The sequence below is a fragment of the Myotis daubentonii genome, chromosome 1 (assembly GCF_963259705.1).
Source record: "Myotis daubentonii chromosome 1, mMyoDau2.1, whole genome shotgun sequence".
NCBI lineage: Eukaryota > Metazoa > Chordata > Mammalia > Chiroptera > Vespertilionidae > Myotis > Myotis daubentonii.
Window position 1 is genome coordinate 87,923,683 of NC_081840.1, and position 21,099 is coordinate 87,944,781.

Consider the following 21,099-nt stretch of genomic DNA (forward strand, 5'->3'; position numbering starts at 1 on the left):
TTTTTAATTTTCAAATTGACTTCTATATAAAACAGAAATATCGTTTTTATAATTCTGGAGGCTAAAAGTTCAAGATCAAGGTGCCAGCAAGATAGGATTCTGATGGGACTCCATTCCTGGCTTGCTGACAGATGCCTTCTTGCTGTGTGCTCTCATGGCCTATCCTGGGTACATGCTCTCTTTCTCTTACTATAAGGCAATCCTATCAGATTAGAACTCCACCCATGTGATTTCATTTAACCTTAATTACTTCCTAAAAGCCTGGTCCCCAAACACAGTCACATTAGAGCAGCAGTTCTCAACCTGTGGGTCTCAACCCCTTTGGGGTTCGAGCGACCCTTTCACAGGGGTCGCCTACATACATCCTGCATATCAGATATTTACATTATGATTCATAACAGTAGCAAAATTACAGTTATGAAGTAGCAACGAAAATAATTTTATGGTTGGGGGTCACCACAACATGAGGAACTGTATTAAAGGGTCGCAGCATTAGGGAGGTTGAGAACCACTGCATTAGAGGTTAGGATTTCAACACATGAGTTTTGGGGAAACATAATTCAGCCCGTGGCAACCAAATTTGTAACAATCAAGTTGCTTTCAGTACAAATTTTGTTAATACCTTTTCCCTAAAGATACCAATAAGTGTTTCCTGAAATAAAACTCATATGAATGTACCAGATTAAATCTGAGGTCTCTAAATTGTCTTTTAATGTGCTAAATTCATTACAAGATTCTTTAATCATTGTTACTACATCTGACACAGATTCCTTTCCTAAAGGTATACATATACAAAGCTTTTATTATTTTCTCTTAAAGAGGCTGTTTTTAAAGTTACTACCTGCCCAGTAAACAGTCAGGTTCATGTCATAATCAGCCACAGCAGAGACAGCGTATGGTGCTACCTTGCATCATCAAGAATGCACTGTCAAGAAAACGTAACTACTGCTGCCTGTGACGTCCATCTTGTTTTCACATTGACTCCTATATAAAAGAGTGTGTACAATACCAGGGAGGGAAAGCCCAAACCCTAAGTCTAAGAGAAGAACTCTGGGACAGGAAATGGGTGCATGTGCTGGCCAGCTCCATACCTGCTGGACTTGCTCCTGTCTTGTCCTGGCAGTTGCCTGTTGGGAGGTATGGTTCTCCCAGCAACTTTGTATTAACTGTGGGCCTTCTCTACTTGTAGGCATTAGCACCTTCCTCCATGAATTTCCTTGAGGTCTAGCTGTCTCTTGACTGTACAATTTTACAAACTCCCAAAAGATAAACGTGAGGTAACAGATGTGGTAATTAACTAGATGGCAGGAATCCTTCTACAATGTATACATCTACCACATCCTCACAATGTACACTTAATGTCTTACAATTGCATTTGTTAAGTATACCTCACTAAAACTGGAAAACACACAAATTTCATCCATCTGTGCCTTTTCCAACCCAAAGATAGCATAGCAGTGGTGTCGAGCTCTGTGATATCAGCCTGAGGTATCCTAAGCTGGAAACTGCCTTTGCCCGGCAGCTTTTGTTTTATAAAGTTAATTCCCACCTTCACTCATGTTCTTGGTCTCGGATCCCACGGAAGAATTTTTTTAAGGAAGCAGCTCCTGAGTCAGGCCTCCTTCAGCTTTGGGAAACCTCAGCTGGCACAGGCCTGGGGCACAGTAGGATCTCAGTGGGCGTTTTCTGCATTCTTTGCACTCAGATCGTATAAGCATGAGAACCGCCTATGTGGAAAGAAATGCTGGAGGAAGATAAGAGTTCAAGCAGCTGTGATGGGGTGCAAAACAACTCAGTGCCCAGCAGGTGGTCCCACAGCAGGTGGAAAGGGGGACCCCTTTCTTGGATCTGCCACATACTGACATGCACAACCTACTTAATTTCTCTGAGTCTCAGTGTCCTTATCTGTAAAGTAGGATTTAATACACCTAGCTCACATTTGGTTTATGTACTAGTAATTTGCCTAATAAATCTTAGTTTTCCTCCCTCTCCCCTCCTCTATGATGAATATTTGAGTCATCTGAGCATGGCTTAAGACATCCTATATAATATGATTGCATATCCTATATAATAAAAGGGTAATATTCAAATTGACCCTAACTGCGGAACAACCAAAATGACCGCTGGACCAGTCACTATGAGGTGCACTGACCACCTCTTGGTCCCTTTCCCCAGCCGGCAGGCTCCAATCACCTGATGGCAAATGGGGAACTGGGGGTGGGTGGTGGGGAACGCAGATGGTGCCAGGCCAAGGCCCCCGCCCCATTGATCACCCCACACACAGAGGGCAACCCATGTTGGTGGCGGGGCCGGCGAGCAGGTGGAAACAGCCAATCTCTTGATCCCTTCCCCTGGCCATCAGGCACCAATCACCCGATGGCAAATGGGGAATCAGGGGTGGGAGGCAGTGGGGGGGCAGGGCCGGCTGCCAGCAGCCGGGGAAGATGGCTCTGATTGCAGGCCAGGCCTAGGGACAGTACCCGCACATGAATTTCATGCACCGGGCCTCTAGTATATATTATAATATATATTATGTAAAGTAGTACACTTGATATATCCTATCTAATAATAGAGAAACATGGTAATTAACCATAACTTCGCTACCCTTCCCATTGGCTAATCAGCGAGATATGCAAATTAACCGCCAGACAAGATGGCGGCCGGCAGCCAGGCAGCTAAAGCTAACATGAGGCTTGCTTACTCCAGTGATGGAGGAAGCCAAGGTTCCCCGCCTGCCGCCGCCCAGCTCTGAGCTCCAGATGCAACAATGTTGCAATTATAGAAGCTAAACAAACCCAGAAACCTGCTTTCAGCCACCAGCGGGCTCAGAGCTTATAGTGCCAGTGATGGCAACAGAGTTTCAATTATAGAAGCTAAACAAACCCAGATACCTACTTTCAGCCAGCCACAGCCTCAGGCTGGAGCCAGCTCTCAGCTCCAGTGGCAGCTATAGAAGGTAAATAAATCCCAGAATTAAAAAAAAAGAAAAAAAAAAGAGGCTGGGAGCTTCAGTCGCCTGCCAGCCTGAACATGGCCCTCAGCCCCTAACCCAGACTGGCCAGGCACCCCCGTGGGGACCCCCACCCTGATCTGGATCACCCTTCAGGGCAAACCAGCCGGCTCCCACCCATGCACCAGGCCTCTATCCTATATAGTAAAAGAGTAATATTCAAACTGACCCTAACAGCAGAAAGACTGGGAATGACTGGTCACTATGACACACACTGACCACCAGGGGTCAGATGCTCAATGCAGGAGCTGCCCTCTGGTGGTCAGGGCGTCCTCATAGTGGGGAGCTCTGCTCAGCCACAAGCCAGGCTGACGGCTGCCAGTACAGCAGTGGTGGTGGGAGCCTCTCCTGCCTCCTCAGCAGTGCTAAGGATGTCCGACTACAGCTTAGGTCTGCTCCCTGCTGGCAATTGGGCATCCCCCGAGGGCTGCTGGGCTGCCAGAGGGATGTCTGATTGCCAGCTTAGGCCCAATCCCCTGGGGAGCAGGCCTAAGCCAGCAAGTGGTCACCCCCAAGGGGTCCCAGACTGCGAGAGGGCACAGGCCAGGCTGAGGGAATCTCCTACCCCCGAGTGCACAAATTTTTGTGCACTGGGCCCCTAGTATTATATAATATTATATCACATGTGATATAATATGACCATCCCTCTTTTCCAGTATCCTGTGATCTACAGGTTGTCCAAGAAACAATTATTATCTATTCTTTTCTTCATGTCATTTTGTATCATGCAGATAACTTGAAAGACACCAGCAGCCCTGCATGTGACCAATCCCCGTGTGTAGCCACAGCAAAGCAGGGGCATTTTTAAGCCTTCCAGGACCAGTACAGTGCACTGTTCATAGTACTGCTGACATGGGAATTCCTACTTAACTTGAAAGAGATCTCTGAATTCAAAGGGAAAGATGCACAATAAGGAATTAGCTCCTGGGTTCTGAAGAGCCTACGTTTCAGTAAATTATACCACATGAACAACAAGGAGACATTTGAATGTTCCAATGCATATTTGTGCCTGAAAATAGCTAGTAAAGGACCTTGTGAGCAGCAGCACATGGTCGCTTATGCCTCAAGTGGGGTCCCAGTCCCACAGGACAAGCCTCAGAAAATGTGGGGTCTGCAGGCCGCCTCTGGTGGCTCAGAGACACACACCCGTGTGATTCCACCAAATGCCACACCCTGTCTTTATGCCACAGCCTGTTGTCCATGTGGCTGGATGTTCAAATCAAGAAATCTACACCCCTCCAGGCTGGATGAAAGGCTTGAACGAGCATCCCAGAGAAAAAAAGCCAGCACTTTGATACACAGCTTCCACAACGTGGAATTTTAATGAGCAGAAGCAAAACCCAATCTCCTTGCTCAGAAAGCAGATGTCTTTGTTCTTTTCATGTTTTAACATTTTATTAGCTCAACATCACTTTATTCTGGTACCTCTTCTCTAAGAACTGAAGAGGGGCCGTCTGTGCCTCTCTGCATTGTTTTCTCACCTAACATGTTTGAGTTTATGTGTTTAAGGAAACTCTTAGGAAAGGTGTTTTGAGGCATCAGGGTGTCTTGTTCTGGAATTCTTTTTTAGCGGGACAGACACATTTTGCCTAAGTAATTTGCTGTTGTGATTGGAGAGCATGAGGCTTTGGGTACATAGGACTTGTGCTGTCTTTCGTATTACTGACTCACTGAAGAGGGTTGGGAAGGGGAGTAGCGGGAGAGGCACAGGAGACCGAGAGCTCTGGGAGATTCCTCAGAGTTAAATAAGAGCCCAGAGCTTTGATGTATGCTCTATCCACTCTGAGAAAATATACTTGACTGAGATTTCGAAAAATAAGGTTTTTGTTTCCGCACAGTGCTGGATTGTTAAGACTCATATTACAAACACAAAATTTGGGAAGCTTTTCTTCCCCATAAACAGATACATGTGGGCACTTCTGGGCACCGACCCAGGCTCTCCTTGAAGTAGCCAGGAGTCCACATGTGTGCGTGAGCCATATAGCTCACCTCCTGAGTGCAGTCAGAGGGCAATATGGCATTTAAATGAGCTCTATCAAAGTGTTATTGTATCCGCAGGCCAAAAAATGTAAGAAACATTTTTTTTCTTCCTAACTCTTTTATCTGCTGCCAGAAGAGAGGGGAAAGATAGGTACTGGAGCCGTGTCTTCAGCCTGCAGACCAAGCTTCTTTTGTGCGTGGCTCGTTCACTCCGCTCTTTCACTATGATGGAGTTGTGGTTTGAGAGCAGCCTCTTTATTCCCAACACTTACCCATTGCTCAGGTAGCAGGGACAGTTTCCTCAGATAACCTGTCCTCATTCACAGCAAAGCCCTGTTAGCAGTTATAAAATACTCGAGCGTAATGGCTGGCACGCATTGTGCTCAAATTCATGTTCTGCTCCTGTCCTAAGAGAATTATATCCCAACAATGAAAAACCCTGGCTTTGGGAGTTCAGTGTGTCAAAGACTGTTCTCTATCGTTGTATTTTCTCCGTAATCTAAGCCTGAATTAGAAGAACATCACAGATGCATGGTGTGTTGGACATGGAGCACATGCATGCATTTAAATCACGTATATCTTACTTTTTTACTGATGTAATTGTGAAATATGTTCTTTTTGCATTCATAATTAGGGGGTGGAACAGATGGTGAAGGCTTAGTTTAAAATAATCTGTCATTAAAATAACCTAGCCTACTGGTAATTCTTCACTCTAACTGGAGTTAGGTCACAGGAAAAGACTTCGGGGTGATTTTTTTCTCTTCTGCATTGGAGTAGAGAAGAAAGAACCACTAATTTTAGAGTAGTGATGTACATGAGAGTTGTCCCTATAAAGGCACCATGGTAAGATTTCAACCTGAAATTTGGCTGCAGTGGAATATGCAGGAAAAAAGAAAGCAGAGACAGACTACTTTGAGAAATATAAGTCCATTTAGCACCATGCCGTAAACATTCGTATACCTCAATCATGAAGCTGCAGTTAGTTTCAGACCCTGCAAGGAAATAACCTCATCATTTGACAAATACTGTGGGAGGCACCGCTTTGAGGGTTAGGAAACTCTGCTTTCCCCTTATATGCTGCACTGATGGCAGGGGACATACATTATAATCACAGGCATTGCTGTTTGGAGATGCTGCAGCCCCTGACTTCTATTTCCAAGCCTCACTCCTACATGTGTACCTCATGGACTTACTGGGATGTGACAAAGGAAAGCTCCTGTCTGCCCTATTGTGATGGCTTAGAACTGGTTTTAGTAATAAGAAAACTGTCTTGATAAATGAGCTGCATGCATGCCTTAAAATGTCTGTTTTACTGTTTCTTCTGAGATGTTGCTCTCCATCTGCTTTGAGGGAAGCAGATAGATTCCAGCATGGCTTTCTAATAAATCTTCTCAAGGAGGGGCTAGCATTAACATGTGTGTAGGTTCTTTTTCATCTTAATCCAACCTTAGTTAATAATCAGAAAATTCTACATGCTGAGTAAGAAGATGTAATTAACCCTTTGACCCCAGAATCTTAATTGGTGCCTGTTGAAACAGTGGGCAGATTTAAAAAAAAAAAAAAAAAAAAGTTAAAAACTAGCCTGCAGTGATTAAAACAGCTCAGCACAGAGTAGCTTTCTTGATTCAAATTTTTAAAAAGTTCCACAGAACTTTCAGATTAATCATATTTGGTTCCCAGGACTAACTGATTGAATGTTTCTTTTCTCCTCCCATCTTTTAAAATTCAGATACCCACATTCAACCAATATTGATGCTACTCTTAAGACTTTTCTAAGCCCTAGTTGTTTTGGCTCAGTGGATAGAGCTTCAGCCTGCGCACAGAAGGGTCCCAGGTTAGATTCTGGTCAAGGGCATGTACCTCACCTCAGTTGCAGGCTCCTCCCTGGCTCGGGCCCTGGTCAGGGCTCATGCAGGAGGCAACCAGTCAATGTGTTTCTCTCAAATCAATGTTTCTCTGTCTTTCCTTTTCCCTTCCACTCTCTCTAAAAAAATCAATGGAAAAATAGCCTCGGGTGAAGATTAAAAAAAAGAAAAAGAAAAGAAAAAGACTTGTCTAAGCAGCAAATTACAGCTAACTATAGATAGGGGTCACTCTGAATGAGAAGGCAATGGTTACATAAAGAACAACCTTGCCAGTCCACTAAGACCTGGTTTCCTATCCCATTCTTCAATGTGCCAGGTAATCTAACCAGAGTATTAGTCATTCATTTCACACTAAAGATATAATAGACTGAAGTGGTTGATAAGCATAAAAGTGAAAAATTAGCTAACCACTTTTGTTTTATTTTCTTTTGTTTACCTCTGTGCTGGCATATAACTAATCTGACTAGTTGTTTTTATCCCCACCACATTGGCTGTTATTTTTAATTGAATTGACTGGACACTCTGTGTCATGTAGACACAGACTCATTTTAATCTCACCAGGAAATTGGAACATGTGTTGAAGCCTCTGTTTTTGCCAAACAAAACTGGCCAGTCCTTAGATCACTGCTGCTTAATAGCATCAGATGTTTAGCCTCCAGATATTCCGTTTCCCTGCTATGGTATCCAGACCTCCTCTAGTATTTTAGCAAATACATGAGATATGAACCTAATGCTAAAAATGCAAAATCCCTCTTAGTGAGAAAGTAAAGGACGTGTGTTAACGGCAAATGAATAGCACTCCGTGTTTTGGAAGGCTATAAAAGAGTCCAGTCTAACTCTGACTTTCCAAGTGTCGGGAGATATTCCAGACTATGGCAGACATCTGGAGCTTCAGAATCTGCAAATAATCTAATGGCCCAGAAACAGAACCCTTGGAGGGGGCTGCCACCCCTCTCAGTCACTGTAGCATGTTTGCTATAAGTGGGGGGAGAGCACTGGGTTTGGAGGTTTCTGCGCATTTACTAAGCCTTGGCTGAGCAGTTTGTTAGGCGTTGGCTAGATAAAGTTGAATAATTTATCACCCGCTGTTGAGAAATTCAGTCTCCTTTAGAGTTGAATAAACTAGCCAGGGACACATCATGTCATAAATACTTCGATAATACTAATGAAGCGCAGCAGCTCTCATCCTGGCTGTGCCGCTGGCTGGCTGGATGATCTGGTCCAACCATTTAGCCTCCCTGCACCTCAGTTTCCTCACCTGTAAAATGAAGACTACACTACAGATTATCTCTGCGCCAGCTCCACCAGTCTTTTCTGCTTTTGATCAGCCTTTTCCTTGTCACTTGTCCCTGTACCCTGTAGACATTCTCTTGTGATCGATCTCTCTCTCTCTCTCTCTCTCTCTCTCTCTCTCTCTCTCTCTCTCTCTCCTTCTTTTCTGACAGTGGTGTTTTAGGTTTGAGACCAATGCTACCCAACTCTTGGTGACTGTATGCCAGGCCATGGCTATCAGGTTGCATGGAAAACCTCACCAGGCCCTTTTCTCCACGGGGAAGGTCGAAAGGGGAGCGTCATAATCCCCAGGAGTCACCCTCGGGAGACAGCTCCCATGAGGTGAAGACGTGCTGAATGAGATCCTCCTCAGACTTCCGCAAAAGCATCTCTCTCCCTTTTGCACTGGTTTAAATAAGGTCCCACTGCACCACCCTGTCAGCTGGAAAGGTGGATCTCGCCATGGGGCTGAGGTTTTGTCCTGTGCTAAGGAACTCTCTCTGCTAGTATTTCACTCCATGTCCCATAGCTGGTTCCAGGAGGGATATTACAGAGCAATGGTGACCTACTGTGAAAGTGACTTATGAACTCTCTTGTCATCCCATTCCCCATGTTTCTCCTGCTACTAATGAGAGGATTCTGTCATTTGAACAAATCATTCAAAAACAAGTGAATTTTAAGCTGCCTCAATATAAATAGTTTAACTTCAGAAATGCTGTACAATTTATTTTTTCATTAATATACAATAGTAATAAGAGAATCTTTATATTTAGTGGAAGGCGGCATAGTCACCAAGTCTATCAGCTTTCCAGTCCCAACTCTGCCACTCCGTAGGGACAGGAATGTTGCCTAACTCTGCTAAGCCTCAGTTCCCTAGCATGTAAAATGTAGATAACAATATAATTACTTCAAATGGTACTTGTGAAAATTAAAGTGAGCATATGCAAACTGCTTAGCACATATTGCTTAATAAATATAAACTATTATTATTATACTATCTTAACCAAAAGCGTGTTTATTATGTAATTTGCTTTTATGTGGAACAATGCAATATGATTTTTGAAATGTTTTTAGAAACCACTAAATCAGAGGAAGAGGCGGGGCACCACCCACAGTTTCTGACCAGTAGGGCTATGAAGAAGGATCTGGAAGCATGGAATTTGAATCTCATATATACATATAAGTATATATAAATACATAGACATACATATTCCAACAAGCATAGATATGTATATACATAAATACACATATTGCTCTCAAAAAAATTAGTATTTTAGGAGACTGAAATTGCTGAGATTTCAGGCAGCCTATTTTTCTAATTAAATTTTACATTCTTCTTCCATATTTTTATACTTAATAATTATGTCATTCAGTGTTGCCACTTACCTGGTTCCCACTGTGGATTTCCTATACTTCCAAAGTCACAGCCTCTATGCATACCACTAGTCTTTAAAACTTCTCTTCGCGCCAAAGCTGGTTTGGCTCAGTGGATAGAGCGTCGGCCTGCGGACTGAAGGGTCCCAGGTTCGATTCCGGTCAAGGGCATGTACCTGGGTTGCGGGCACATCCCCAGTAGGAGATGTGCAAGAGGCAGCTGATCGATGTTTCTCTCTCATCGATGTTTCTAACTCTCTCTCTCTCTCTCCCTTCCTCTCTGTAAAAAATCAATAAAATATTTAAAAAAAAAACTTCTCTTCGCATGCAAGTAGTGTTTGTGAAATCTACCTGGTTAAAAATCGGTAATAATAAAAGGGTAATATGCTAATTAGGCCGGACGACCTTCCAGACGAAGCTGGGGCTGCGAGGGAAGTCGGTGCTGGCAGCCAGGGGAAGGAAGGCCTACTCTTGCACAGATTTCGTGCATTGGGTCTCTAGTAAATAAATAAAGCAAACAAAAGACATGAAGATGATGGCACATAAAATGCACTTGTATTATAAGAATTTGAAACAAATTTATTCTCAATTTGAGTGGTACACTGCAGCTGGAGTCCCTGATGATTTAGACCATTTATCAAACTGAAAACGCAGCCCTCCATTTAAAAAGTGAACTAAGGTTTCCAGAGTTACAGATGGTGTGTAACATCCTTCTCCCCCTCACCGCCCCCCCGCCTTTCTCCTTTTGTTTCCATTTCAGGAGTCATAATAGAAAGTAGATTTGTCACACAAAAAACTTTAATACAGAGTTTTGCAAAAAAAGGATCACAATTTGTAAGGTCTCAGCCTATAAACATTCCCCCACAAGGTACTGACTTCTCCTATCTGTTCTAACAAAAGGCAGTGGGTGTGAGGTGGGCATAATCCTTTATTAATTAGCAAATTACTGATGTCCATAGTAGCTCAAGGGGTGATTTTACTTGGTCTTCATAATTAACTATTTTTTCTCTCATTTCATTACAATTTCCATTGCTGTTCAGCTATTAAATGGAGAATCTTGCTGATTTAATCTTAGTAACGACTGAATACAAATAAATAAATAAATAAATAAATAAATAAATAAATAATAAATGCAACATCTTATAAAATCAACATGACCCAATTTTATACATGAATGTAATGCATCTTAATCAAATTGACAGGGACATAAGGAAGTCACTGAAATAAAGGAAGGCTTGTAATCTTAATTCAGACCTTTAATTTGTTCATGTATAATGCGATGGTAAAAGATCCTAGGACTTTTGTTCAACACGAAGGAAAAAATGGTCTTTAATTTGATATGTGTTACTTGTATCAGATTCCTTACTAATTAAACCTCCATCATATATATTTATTAACCTTCTTATTTATTTTTTCTTCCTACAGTCCCTGGATGGCTTTGTGTTTGCACTAAATCAAGAAGGAAAATTTTTGTACATTTCTGAAACAGTCTCAATCTACCTAGGCCTCTCACAAGTAAGTAAAACCATTTAGATTCTTGGTGGTGATTGTGTAGGCTCCTTGAATCTCATGCTTTTTCTTGCTCGGTGGATATTCTGTTTATCATGATTTACCAAAGAATGAATTATTCTTTGATCAATCTTCCCGACTCTTCTCTCTCACAAAGTCAGTGGGAAAGTGGTATGTCAGTTGGGAGCATTCGGAATAAACTTGTGCTCAAAAACTTTAGTCCCCTCCTCGCCCCCAAGGGTCATTATTAATTTATTGAAAACAAATGAAGTTTCTTCCCTTGGTTGTTCTGAACTTTGAAACCTCTGTACCTGGTAGGAGAGGGACACAGGGATAGCACTTCCCTTGTGTCCTATTACTGGATGTTTATGGAGTTCCCTGCATTGTCCTGGGAGCTGACACAATGACAGGGAGTCACTGGAGTCAAGAAATGCTGAAAGAGACCATTAAAATGTGTTGCAGGGAGGATTCCAGCAAGGATATATTTTGCTGCTTTTGCAAATGCTTCCGGATGCGGAAAGACAGTTTCATAAACTTAAATAGCCTTGTATTATTTGCCGTTTAATTACTCACACGCGTCTGTTAGAGGTTCAAAGATAAGAAAACGGAGGCAGCTGGGACAAGGGGCAGAATCCTAGATGTTCGTTCTCGCTCTTCCTCTGGAACACAAAACCTTTACCTCCGTTGGATTCCAAGACACGAGCTCTGTCTAAAGAATGCCAAAATACCCCGAAGAAAAGTTTGCGATCCAACTAATTATCCAGATGTGCTCTCCATAAAAACGCCAAACACCTGGATATCTGTGCCCATACAGGTGATGGGCTGAGTTTGACCCTTTCCTCTGGTGGTTTGGCAGGAGAGAAACGCAGCCTGGGTGGGAGTGTGTGAGTGTGTGTGTGTGTGTGTGTGTGTGTGTGTGTGTGTGTGTGTGTGTGTGATGATCTGCCAAGTTGGGTAATCTATTTCTCATTCAGTTGCTCCTTGGAGCTAAAGATGGAGGTAAGATTTGTCTTCTCTTAAGCAGGACCCTCCCCAGAATCCTTGATTCTGAAAGTTGGCATCACTCTAAGGAGGTCTCCAGTGTGGCTGGAACCTTTTGGCTATTAGTGAGTTTGCTGGATAATGGATAAATCAAGAAAGACATTGGGAAATAATAAAGAGATATTTGGCATTCGAGAAGGGTTGGGGGAGGAGGAGAAACACTGCCAAATTTGATAATTTACTGTTGAGAATCCAAGCAAGGGTCCATTAACTCTTCCTTGAAGAGAGTGCAAGCTATTTGCTATAGTATATAGAGCAATTCTGTTTTTTTCTGGACTTCAGCAAGCCAAATGATAGAAATAGAGCTATTGTTAACTCAGTATTAGTCTTCTTGCATCTTGTTGAAAGCTCTGGTTTTATAATTGCCTATAATAATAGACTTTAAGCCTTGTCTTAATCTGTTTGGGACCTCATGTGGGGATTCTCCAGTTTTAAAATTGGTGTGCCACCATGATAATAGGTATAAAGCCAGAAACACCACTGTTTGTTGTTCTGCAATGCCCATATTCATCTGTTTTATGCAGACTGTCCAACAAAGTTTAATCAGCCAGTGAAGAAGAAGGATGAATAATTAGTTTAAGCAGGTAAATGCTAATTAGGGAACTCCTGAAAAGCATCCATTATATACTAGCTCAAAACACATTTTACAGCCCTGGTTAGTGGTGTAATCCAAATTCTGTCAAGGCAACTGCATTTTCTGTAATTGAGATGTGTATGTTTGCTTTGCATAACAGATGGCTCTGTATGCTTAGACTGATAGCTAGGAAAATAATAATTGCATTATTCCGGCCAAAAGAATATTAGCTCTTGGGTCTCGGCCATTTCAGTTGGTCCTCCTGCCAGCACAGCATATGCACATATATGGATTGGATTTTCAAGGAAATTGATGCATCTGGAATTGTGTGGCCATCTGAAATATCATCTGTTCAAGAAAAATTTGGCTTTAACCCTATGCTGGTTTCTCCTTAAAAGCAGTTGATTTCACTGTTTCTCTCCTGTAACATTAAATCAATCTTGTCCTAAAATCTGAGTCAAATCATTGAGGTTTCTGCAGAATAGAGTAGTTGTGTAGACATGGCACAGTAGCTGGCAACTCCCATGCAGCCATTCCCTGCTCGTATGTGTTGGGTTTTAAAGTGTGTATCTATAGCCAGCATCTTGACCTCCCAGGGGTAGACACTGGCATAGTGTGCTGTTGCCCTCTGGGTAGATGTGTGCAGTGTTGCCATAAACGGTCAGTATGCTGGTAGAGGCTCTGAGGTACGAGATGGAGGTCGTCCTTTGGAGGCATTACACAGCTGAAATGATGAAGGGTAAGTCATTAGAAAATGATTTTTGCATATACCATTGTATGTACTAGTATTTAGAGTTCAGAACTAAATTTTAAGAATAGTTCTGGGTCAACATGAAAACAGACTGATAAGAGCATGGTACTTTTTTATGTGCACCAAAGAATGAGCCAAAGAAAGGCTAAGGTAAAACTTTGGGAAGGGATTTCCAACCCAGTTAACATTCTAAGTCCTAATTGAGTAATTACGGTTCCTGAGACCTAACTGTTCCCAAGTTTCTTCGGTGCCCTCTTCAAATGTGGGGTGCTTGTGGCTGAATACAAAGTAACATATACTCAAAGTCATTGAGTACATACTTAATCGTTTACACACACACCCAAAAACTCTGCTGTGTCCTACAACTTGGCTTCAGTGGTTGTTCTATCAAATTCTAGACTGTGATAAGGAATCTATAAAGTTATACTCCCTCCTTTTCTTTATAAATAGTTTCATGAAATAAAGACAGCACATACCTGTAGCATCAGAGACTGTCACTGAAATGACTGAGGGATGTGGTGAGCATGGGGGTGTGTTAGAGCATAGCTCTGTCTGCATGTGTAACTCCCAAGACATTCCTTCCTTAGTTTTATTTTCTTTCAGCATGTAAATAAATATGGTGACTTTAAAATGGCTTATGTTCAGGAAAGGATTGAGGTTATTTTTGGCTCATAAGAAAATTAAGTAGAGCAACTTCTACTGAGCTCTGTTGTGTAGAAAGAATATAGAGGCAGCCAGAGTGGACTATTATTCTACAGTCCATTGAGTGTAGCAATGCCTGGTGTTCAGGGTGTGTGTGTGTGCGTGTGTGTGTGTGTGTGTGTGTGTGTGTGTGCACGCGCGCGCACCAATTATCCTCTTTAAAAGTATTTTCTTATTGTCATGATGATGGTAATGAAGGATCCATGATAATGTCTGAACCTCTTCGGCAGCACTTTTGACTTGGCCAGAGATATTTAACCTAGCATCCAAGATGTAGTCTCAGGTTGTTGAAATGTGTACTGTTGATTTCCTTCCCTTAGTAAAAATGACTTCCAGGGACTCACCATGAGGCCTTGTCTTAAAGGAAGACCCCTAAATATCGATGCTGAGTTTGGTTTACACAGAGATTAAATGATGGCCCTCAAAACTGCTAAACACCACTCTGCTCCCTAGCTATCGAGGGATAAGCAGGAGTGAAAATGAAGGAAGAAAACAGCAGATTTCTAACACTGAAAATGTAGCAGTAATATGTACCCAGCTTTTATGAAATCTCTTTCAACTTGTAAGAAACTTAATCACCAAGAATCCAATAGAGACTTTATATGATTTTTTTTAAAAAAAATCCTATTTTGATATAAGATTTAAAGCAGCTTAGAGAAATATTTATTTGTTGGCCTATACCCTCCTCTTCTACAAAGGAAATAGCTTGCATAAACATATACAATAAAAAGTAATGGCAAAAAGAACTAGGACATAAGGAAAAAAGGTAAAAATAGGTACTATTTTACCCCAGAATAGGAGAACACAATAGAGGCTTATAAGAAGGGATATAAATGGTCTGATAAAGCTTCAAAGGTAGCTATGAACTTCCTGTTAGCCAGAGCAAAAAGGGATATACAGCAACCATAAAAAATAAGGAAGCATCACTTTTTAAGAAAAGTTTTTCTAGGACAGAAAGAGAAAAATAAATCTCAAATACAGTTTTTGAAGGGGCTACTATGTGGATTATATGTATTGATTTGCTTCCAGTGGGGTCCACATTCAGAACAAGGCTGTAGTGACCCATATAACAAACATGAACATACATGTTGCAAATCTCATAGGCAGGCAGAAGACGCCATCATCCTTCCCTCCCCCCCCCCACACACACACTCAGCTGTGGTGTGCCAAAGATTATTTTGAGAGCTATGTTCTGGCATTATCTGCACTTAAAATAGTGTTAACTAGTTTGATGATTTGGGGGCTTCTAAATGATCTTTCACTGTTCCACATAAATCCTGCATTTTCTTTTAAATACTGACTAGAAATTTAACATTATAGTTGCCAGAGGCAGAGGACATGGGTCTTAGTTAAGCCTATATAATAAAAGCCCAATATGCTAAGTGTCTGATCATCTGTCCAGCCATTCAACCAATCAAAGTGTCATATACTAATGATATGCTAAGATCCCTCAACCACTTGCTATGACGTGCACTGACCACCAGGGTGCAGACAGTCACCAGTCACCCAGTTGCTATGACGTGCTCTCACCACCACGGGGCAGACACTCCAACCGGTAGGTCATCTTGCTGCTGGGGTCTGGCCAATTGGGACTGAGCAAGACCGGCTGAACATGCCCTGGAGCCCTCCCACCATCCCTTCTGGCTGGCCAACCTCCCGCGTCACTCCCCGGCCCCGATCATGCACTGGTGAGGTCCCTCAGCCTGGCCTGCACCCTCTCAAAATCCAGGACCCCTTGGGAGATGTCGGAGAGCTGGTTTGGACCCCATCCCATAGGCCAGGGCGAGGGACCTCACTGGTGCATGAATTCGTGCACCGGGCCTCTAGTCAAAATATACAAAAAGAACTCACAGCTTCTGAAAACATTTTTCCTTGAATATAAAGTGAGAAATAATGATTCTGATGTACACCTAGGCCAGCAAAATGTTTTCAAGTTAACATAGAGTCTTATTTAAAATAAAATGGGCCCTGGCTGGGTAGCTCAGTTGGTTAGAGCTGTGGTCAGCAAACTGCAGCTCGCGAGCCACATGCGGCTCTTTGGCCCCTTGAGTGTGGCTCTTCCTAAGCCTAATTAAGTTAATAACAATGTACCTACCTATATAGTTTAAGTTTAAAAAATTTGGCTCTCAAAAGAAATTTCAATTGTTGTACTGTTGATATTTGGCTCTGTTGACTAATGAGTTTGCCGACCACTGGGTTAGAGCATTGTCTGTATACAGCAAGGTTGTGGGTTCCATCCCTGGTCAGGGCACATACAAGGAGCAACCAGTGAATGCACAAAAAAAGTGGAACAAAAATCGATGTTTCTCTCTCTTTCCCTCCCTTTCTCTCAATTTAATAAATAAAATAAGATATAGATCAAATTGGGGAAGTAACAGATTTTCCCCTTGTGATTTCATTAGAAATAACCTGCAGCCAGTTAAGCCCTCTCTTGAAATATGTCCTAATCACCTCCTACTGCCTTCAGGGTCCAGCTTGCCTAAGAGTCACTTCCCTTCTTCTCATTAAGCCCCCATCATGGTAGAAGATGCTTCCTTGCTGTTGTAAGCCAGCCAAAAGGTAGCTGCACACATGGTTACACTAGTGCATTGGCTTGTTTCAAGGCAGCTTGCAGAAAGGGGCAGGGTGGCTGCAGATATAAGAGCTAATCGAGGTGAAAGTGAAAGGGATACATGGTTGTTTTAAATGTGGTCTTTTTTTTTTTTTAAAGCCATGCAGATATATTTACCATAAACTCCTTTCCTGTCCTGTTGTTCATCTCCATATTTTACTTTTCTCTGCATTTGTTATATAAAATGGCAAATAAAATTATAGCCACAGCAACACAAGTACAAGGTCAAATAAATGACAGAGCTCAGTCTATTTGTGAAGCTGTTCTGAAAGGAACCCTGGTGCCAAATGCAGTTTATTTGAATAATAAAGAAGAATTAGATTCCCTTGATAACTTGGCTGAGGGCCAATAAATCAGTGGAGGTTAAAGATGCTTTGCATCTTTGGCTTTCCCAAAGTACAGGCCTCCACTCTTCCACTCTCTGTTTTTCAATGCAAATCAAGTTGAGGTTAGTATGTGGTTAATTCTCTCACTTCTACGATTATAAAAGACATTCTACATTTCTTTAGTAGGATAAAAAAAAGCAGCATTAGCTTTCCTCACAAGTTATTACTCTTGCTTGGCATCATCACATCCCAAATAGCTGGAATATAAAGACAAAAATGGGATTATTTCAACACAGCAGTGGGTATATAATAATGGAGCCAAGTGTTAGCATTGTTTTCAGTTGGTGTTTTAAATTTACAGGACACTGAGAGAACTTGGGTTCCCTCAATAAGTGAATACATGTAGCCCTCCACATATTGCTGTGTAGCTCCCCTTTTAAAGTCTTTCGGGTACACGTACTTTCATATTTTTTAAAAAAAGAAAATGCATAATTTTCTGCTTATGTGTGTTTTCTCCCTGGCAAGTCTGTCTTTTTCTCCTGCACTAATCATAAAAAGTTCGTCACTTCTGGGCGTAACAAAGAGAAATGCCCTTTTGAATGTGGAGGCTCTGCGGGTTTAGAGACTATTGAGAAAATATAAGTATCAAAATAATTCTGAAACAGTACAAGGCGCAGTGGCACATTATCAATTTACAACATTTAAATTGATAAATGCTTGGTGGTGAAGGCCTACAAGGGCACTTTGAAAAGCAAATAGCGACCTGGTGAAGAAATTGATTTCCCCCCCCGAAAATGACTGCATGATGCATCATTTGACTGCATGCTGTCCGAGTGCTTGACAGAGATAATCTCAGCAATCCCACGGGTGACCTTATCGTTCTCACCAGGGCAACTTCGTCTGCGTTCTGACTTTGTGCATGTCAAGGCTCCTCCCGGCAGGATCCTTGGGGGGAAAAGTTCCTCTGTTCGATCCAGATATTCCACTGCTCGCTCTTCCCCGTTTCCCTCCCTCCCCACCCTTCCAAAGAGGCAAGCACGCCTCTGTATTTCATCCATAATTGTGAATGAGCCAGGCAGAAGAACTCCGCAGCTCTGCGCTCTGTATCTTTGTCTTTTAGTTCACATAGTACTAGGTGATATTAGCAGGAATCTTTTTATCAAGAAGAGTAGAAAAATTCTAGAATGTTCTTTCCCGTTTTTAACAAAATGGAAAAAGCTAATCAGTTTCTTTCTTCCTTATATTTGCAAGGCTTTCCTCTTCTCTTCTCTTCTCTTCTCTTCTCTTCTCTTCTCTTCTCTTCTCTTCTCTTCTCTTCTCTTCTCTTCTCTTCTCTTCTCTTCTCTTTTCTTCTTTCTTTTCTCGCTTGCAGTCTTCACACAGGAAGCTTCCGAAACTGCTTTAATCCATGCACTTTAATTTCTGTGAATATGGTTCCTTCACCATGCAGTAATCCTAGGTGTTTCTCGTGTAACTTTGCAATTATGTCATACTGACATCAGGCCCAAATAACATGCCGCCCAGTGCTGTGGGGCTGCATCCGAGAGGCAGCCTCTGATTGTATAATCCGTGAGGCTTCGCCAGGACCACTGGTGTTTAGAAAACATTTCACTGCTGGAGAGAAACATTGACCACTTCTCTATGCTTACAGTTCCTCTGTTGGTATATAGGGATGTGTGTGCCTGCCTGTCTGTTTATCAGCAATCTCCCTGCCACTCAGCTTGTCGTTGATAATTACAATTCCTGATTAGCCACTTCTTGAAAGCAGCAAACACCCTGCCCAGTGTGGCACCCTGAAGCTCCAGTCCGCTCTGGCTTTGACACCCTCAGTTCACCATATTCAACCCTTTTACCTCCTTCTTTCATCCACAACATTAATTCTGAGTGAACAAGACGTGCTTCCTTGCTTTTGACAAGATTTGCTGCAGCCTCATGCGACAAAAACCCAACACTCATTCCAGATTCAGAAAGTAGGATTTATAACAGCATTTTAATTTAATGTTGGATGTCGAACATATAAAGAGATCACAGTAGTACTAGAGCTGAAAATTGATGCCTTTTTTATTAGTGTCCTCTCAGAAGTGGTGAGACGCTGTTTGTGCAATGGAGCACAGAGCAGCACAGTCAGATGAATGAGGATATGCTATCTGCAAGGAATCATATTTCAAGCCACTGTCGGCCTCTATTGATGTGCTCAGAGTTGAAAGGTTACGCTAGTAAATGCCACCCGAATTTCCAGCATTAGAAATCGGTAGAATAATCTGCGGGCTGTCACTTGAGGCTCAGCCTAAATGCACGGCACGGGGATGTTTTACTTACTTTAACTCCAAATTAATTTCTGATTACCGGCGCATTTCTTCCTCTCATCCATGTTCTTATCTGTCCCCGAGGGGGACTGATTTTTAACAAGCCTTTCAGAGTAAACCGAAATCTCTGAAAGAGATGTGTGTCGTTATGCAGGAACATTATACTCTTCTTACTTATTCCTTCAGACATATTTTACCAGGCACTGAGGCCAAACACCCAAAAGTCTGTATGCAGCGGAGGCTTCTGTAGTTTGGACTGAACCGCAGAATCACAAGATAAGAAAATAGAGGCTCGCCGATTTCAAACACATACTGTAAAGACCTTTCACATTGCCTCTTAATTTCTAGACTTATTATGATCAAGAGAAAAAATAAATAAAATGGAGTGCCTATTCTTCACAGGATCAGAAATCTAAAGTCAGAAAAACTACTCTTTGAGGAGCTAGCTCATTTGATTTGTGTGGATAAATGGTATTTTCATATTCATTTTTAAAGTAGAGCATTGAGCAAAAGTAAAATGGAGAAGAAAATTTAGTCATCATTCTAAGTCTGTAATTTATTCATTTTTAAATAATGAAACGGTGTTTTTCTGAATTAACCCATGTATTATTCATGCAGGCATTGGCAATGTAATGTCCCTGGTTTTCTGGAAAGCAGTGTACATTTCTTTGCCTGACAAGCAGTATTTTCTATATGGTATTAATTTAATGGCTTATTTTATTATGCAAAGTTGGAAAGTAAGATAATTTCTGTCTATAATGTGGTGCTTATACAGGCAATATATGCAAAATGATACTTCCACACCTCAGCCAGCTAGACTTCCTCAGTTAGCCCAGGCCTACCAGAGTGATGAGTGAATGCAAACTGCTCATATGAAGAATAAGAAATAACTTGACCTCCTGGGAAGGAGGTCATAAAATCGTTAAATTCATGTGAAATCCAAATTTCATTTCTACACACACACATTCAATCTATATTGGGCTTTAGCTCTCACACAAGAAGACATGGTGTTCATGTCAGGAGTTACATGGCAACAATTTCAGTGATAATTTCAGTTGGAATTTAATAAGGAAATGGACTTTAGGTTTTTGCATAACTTCCAGAACGAGGCTGATAACCTGAGCATCGATGCTGGTTTGAGGCAGTAAATGCCCTGTGGCTTTTTATCCTTCTTATTCCCTCTGTCCCCTTTGGATGACAGTCCAAAGATGCAATCTCTTTTTTCTTAAATAGTCATTTTTCTGAGAGACTGATAGCGATTGTTCCAGTGATTTAGATGTACATGCCTGTGTACATATATAAATGCATAAATTGGTTTCTTCTTAATTTTTACTGTGCCTACTGCATCTTTGTCTACTGATGTAAGTAATTTCCAAAATGATTCACTCTAACAGCCAACCAGGTTTCCTTTGGGTATGCGCCCCCCCCCCCCCCCCCTTCCAGCCTTCTACGGCTGCAAATTTACCATATTCAATCATAAGGCAAAAACTTGCTCTGATGCTGTTAATTTTTAATGTGCTGGCAGATTCAATCTATTACTTTCAATAACTATGCAAACTTCTTGTGAGCAAGGGAATGTATGCAGAAAGAAGTTTATCCTGGGGGGGGGGGGATAGTAGTTTGAGATTGACTGTTGTCAGGGCCCTTTGGCAGGGGTTTCAAAAGAACACCAGTGTGCCAAGTGGGCATTGGGTCGACCTTGGAAGTATGTCAGTGACTTGCAAGTCAGGCAGAGTCATGGATGCCGTTCAGCTTTTCTTTTAGGTTATGGCGAACTA

At 41.9% G+C, this 21,099-nt stretch overlaps 1 protein-coding gene across 4 annotated transcripts in view; it reads left to right on the forward strand.

Moving 5' to 3' along the window:
* Positions 1-21,099, forward strand: part of NPAS3 (neuronal PAS domain protein 3) — an 898,961-nt gene that overhangs the window by 636,938 nt on the left and 240,924 nt on the right. For all 4 annotated transcript variants that reach the window (XM_059710311.1, XM_059710285.1, XM_059710294.1 and 1 more), the window contains one exon: positions 10,927-11,016. In XM_059710311.1, coding sequence (XP_059566294.1) covers positions 10,927-11,016 — 90 coding nt within the window. The remainder of the gene's footprint in view (positions 1-10,926; positions 11,017-21,099) is intronic.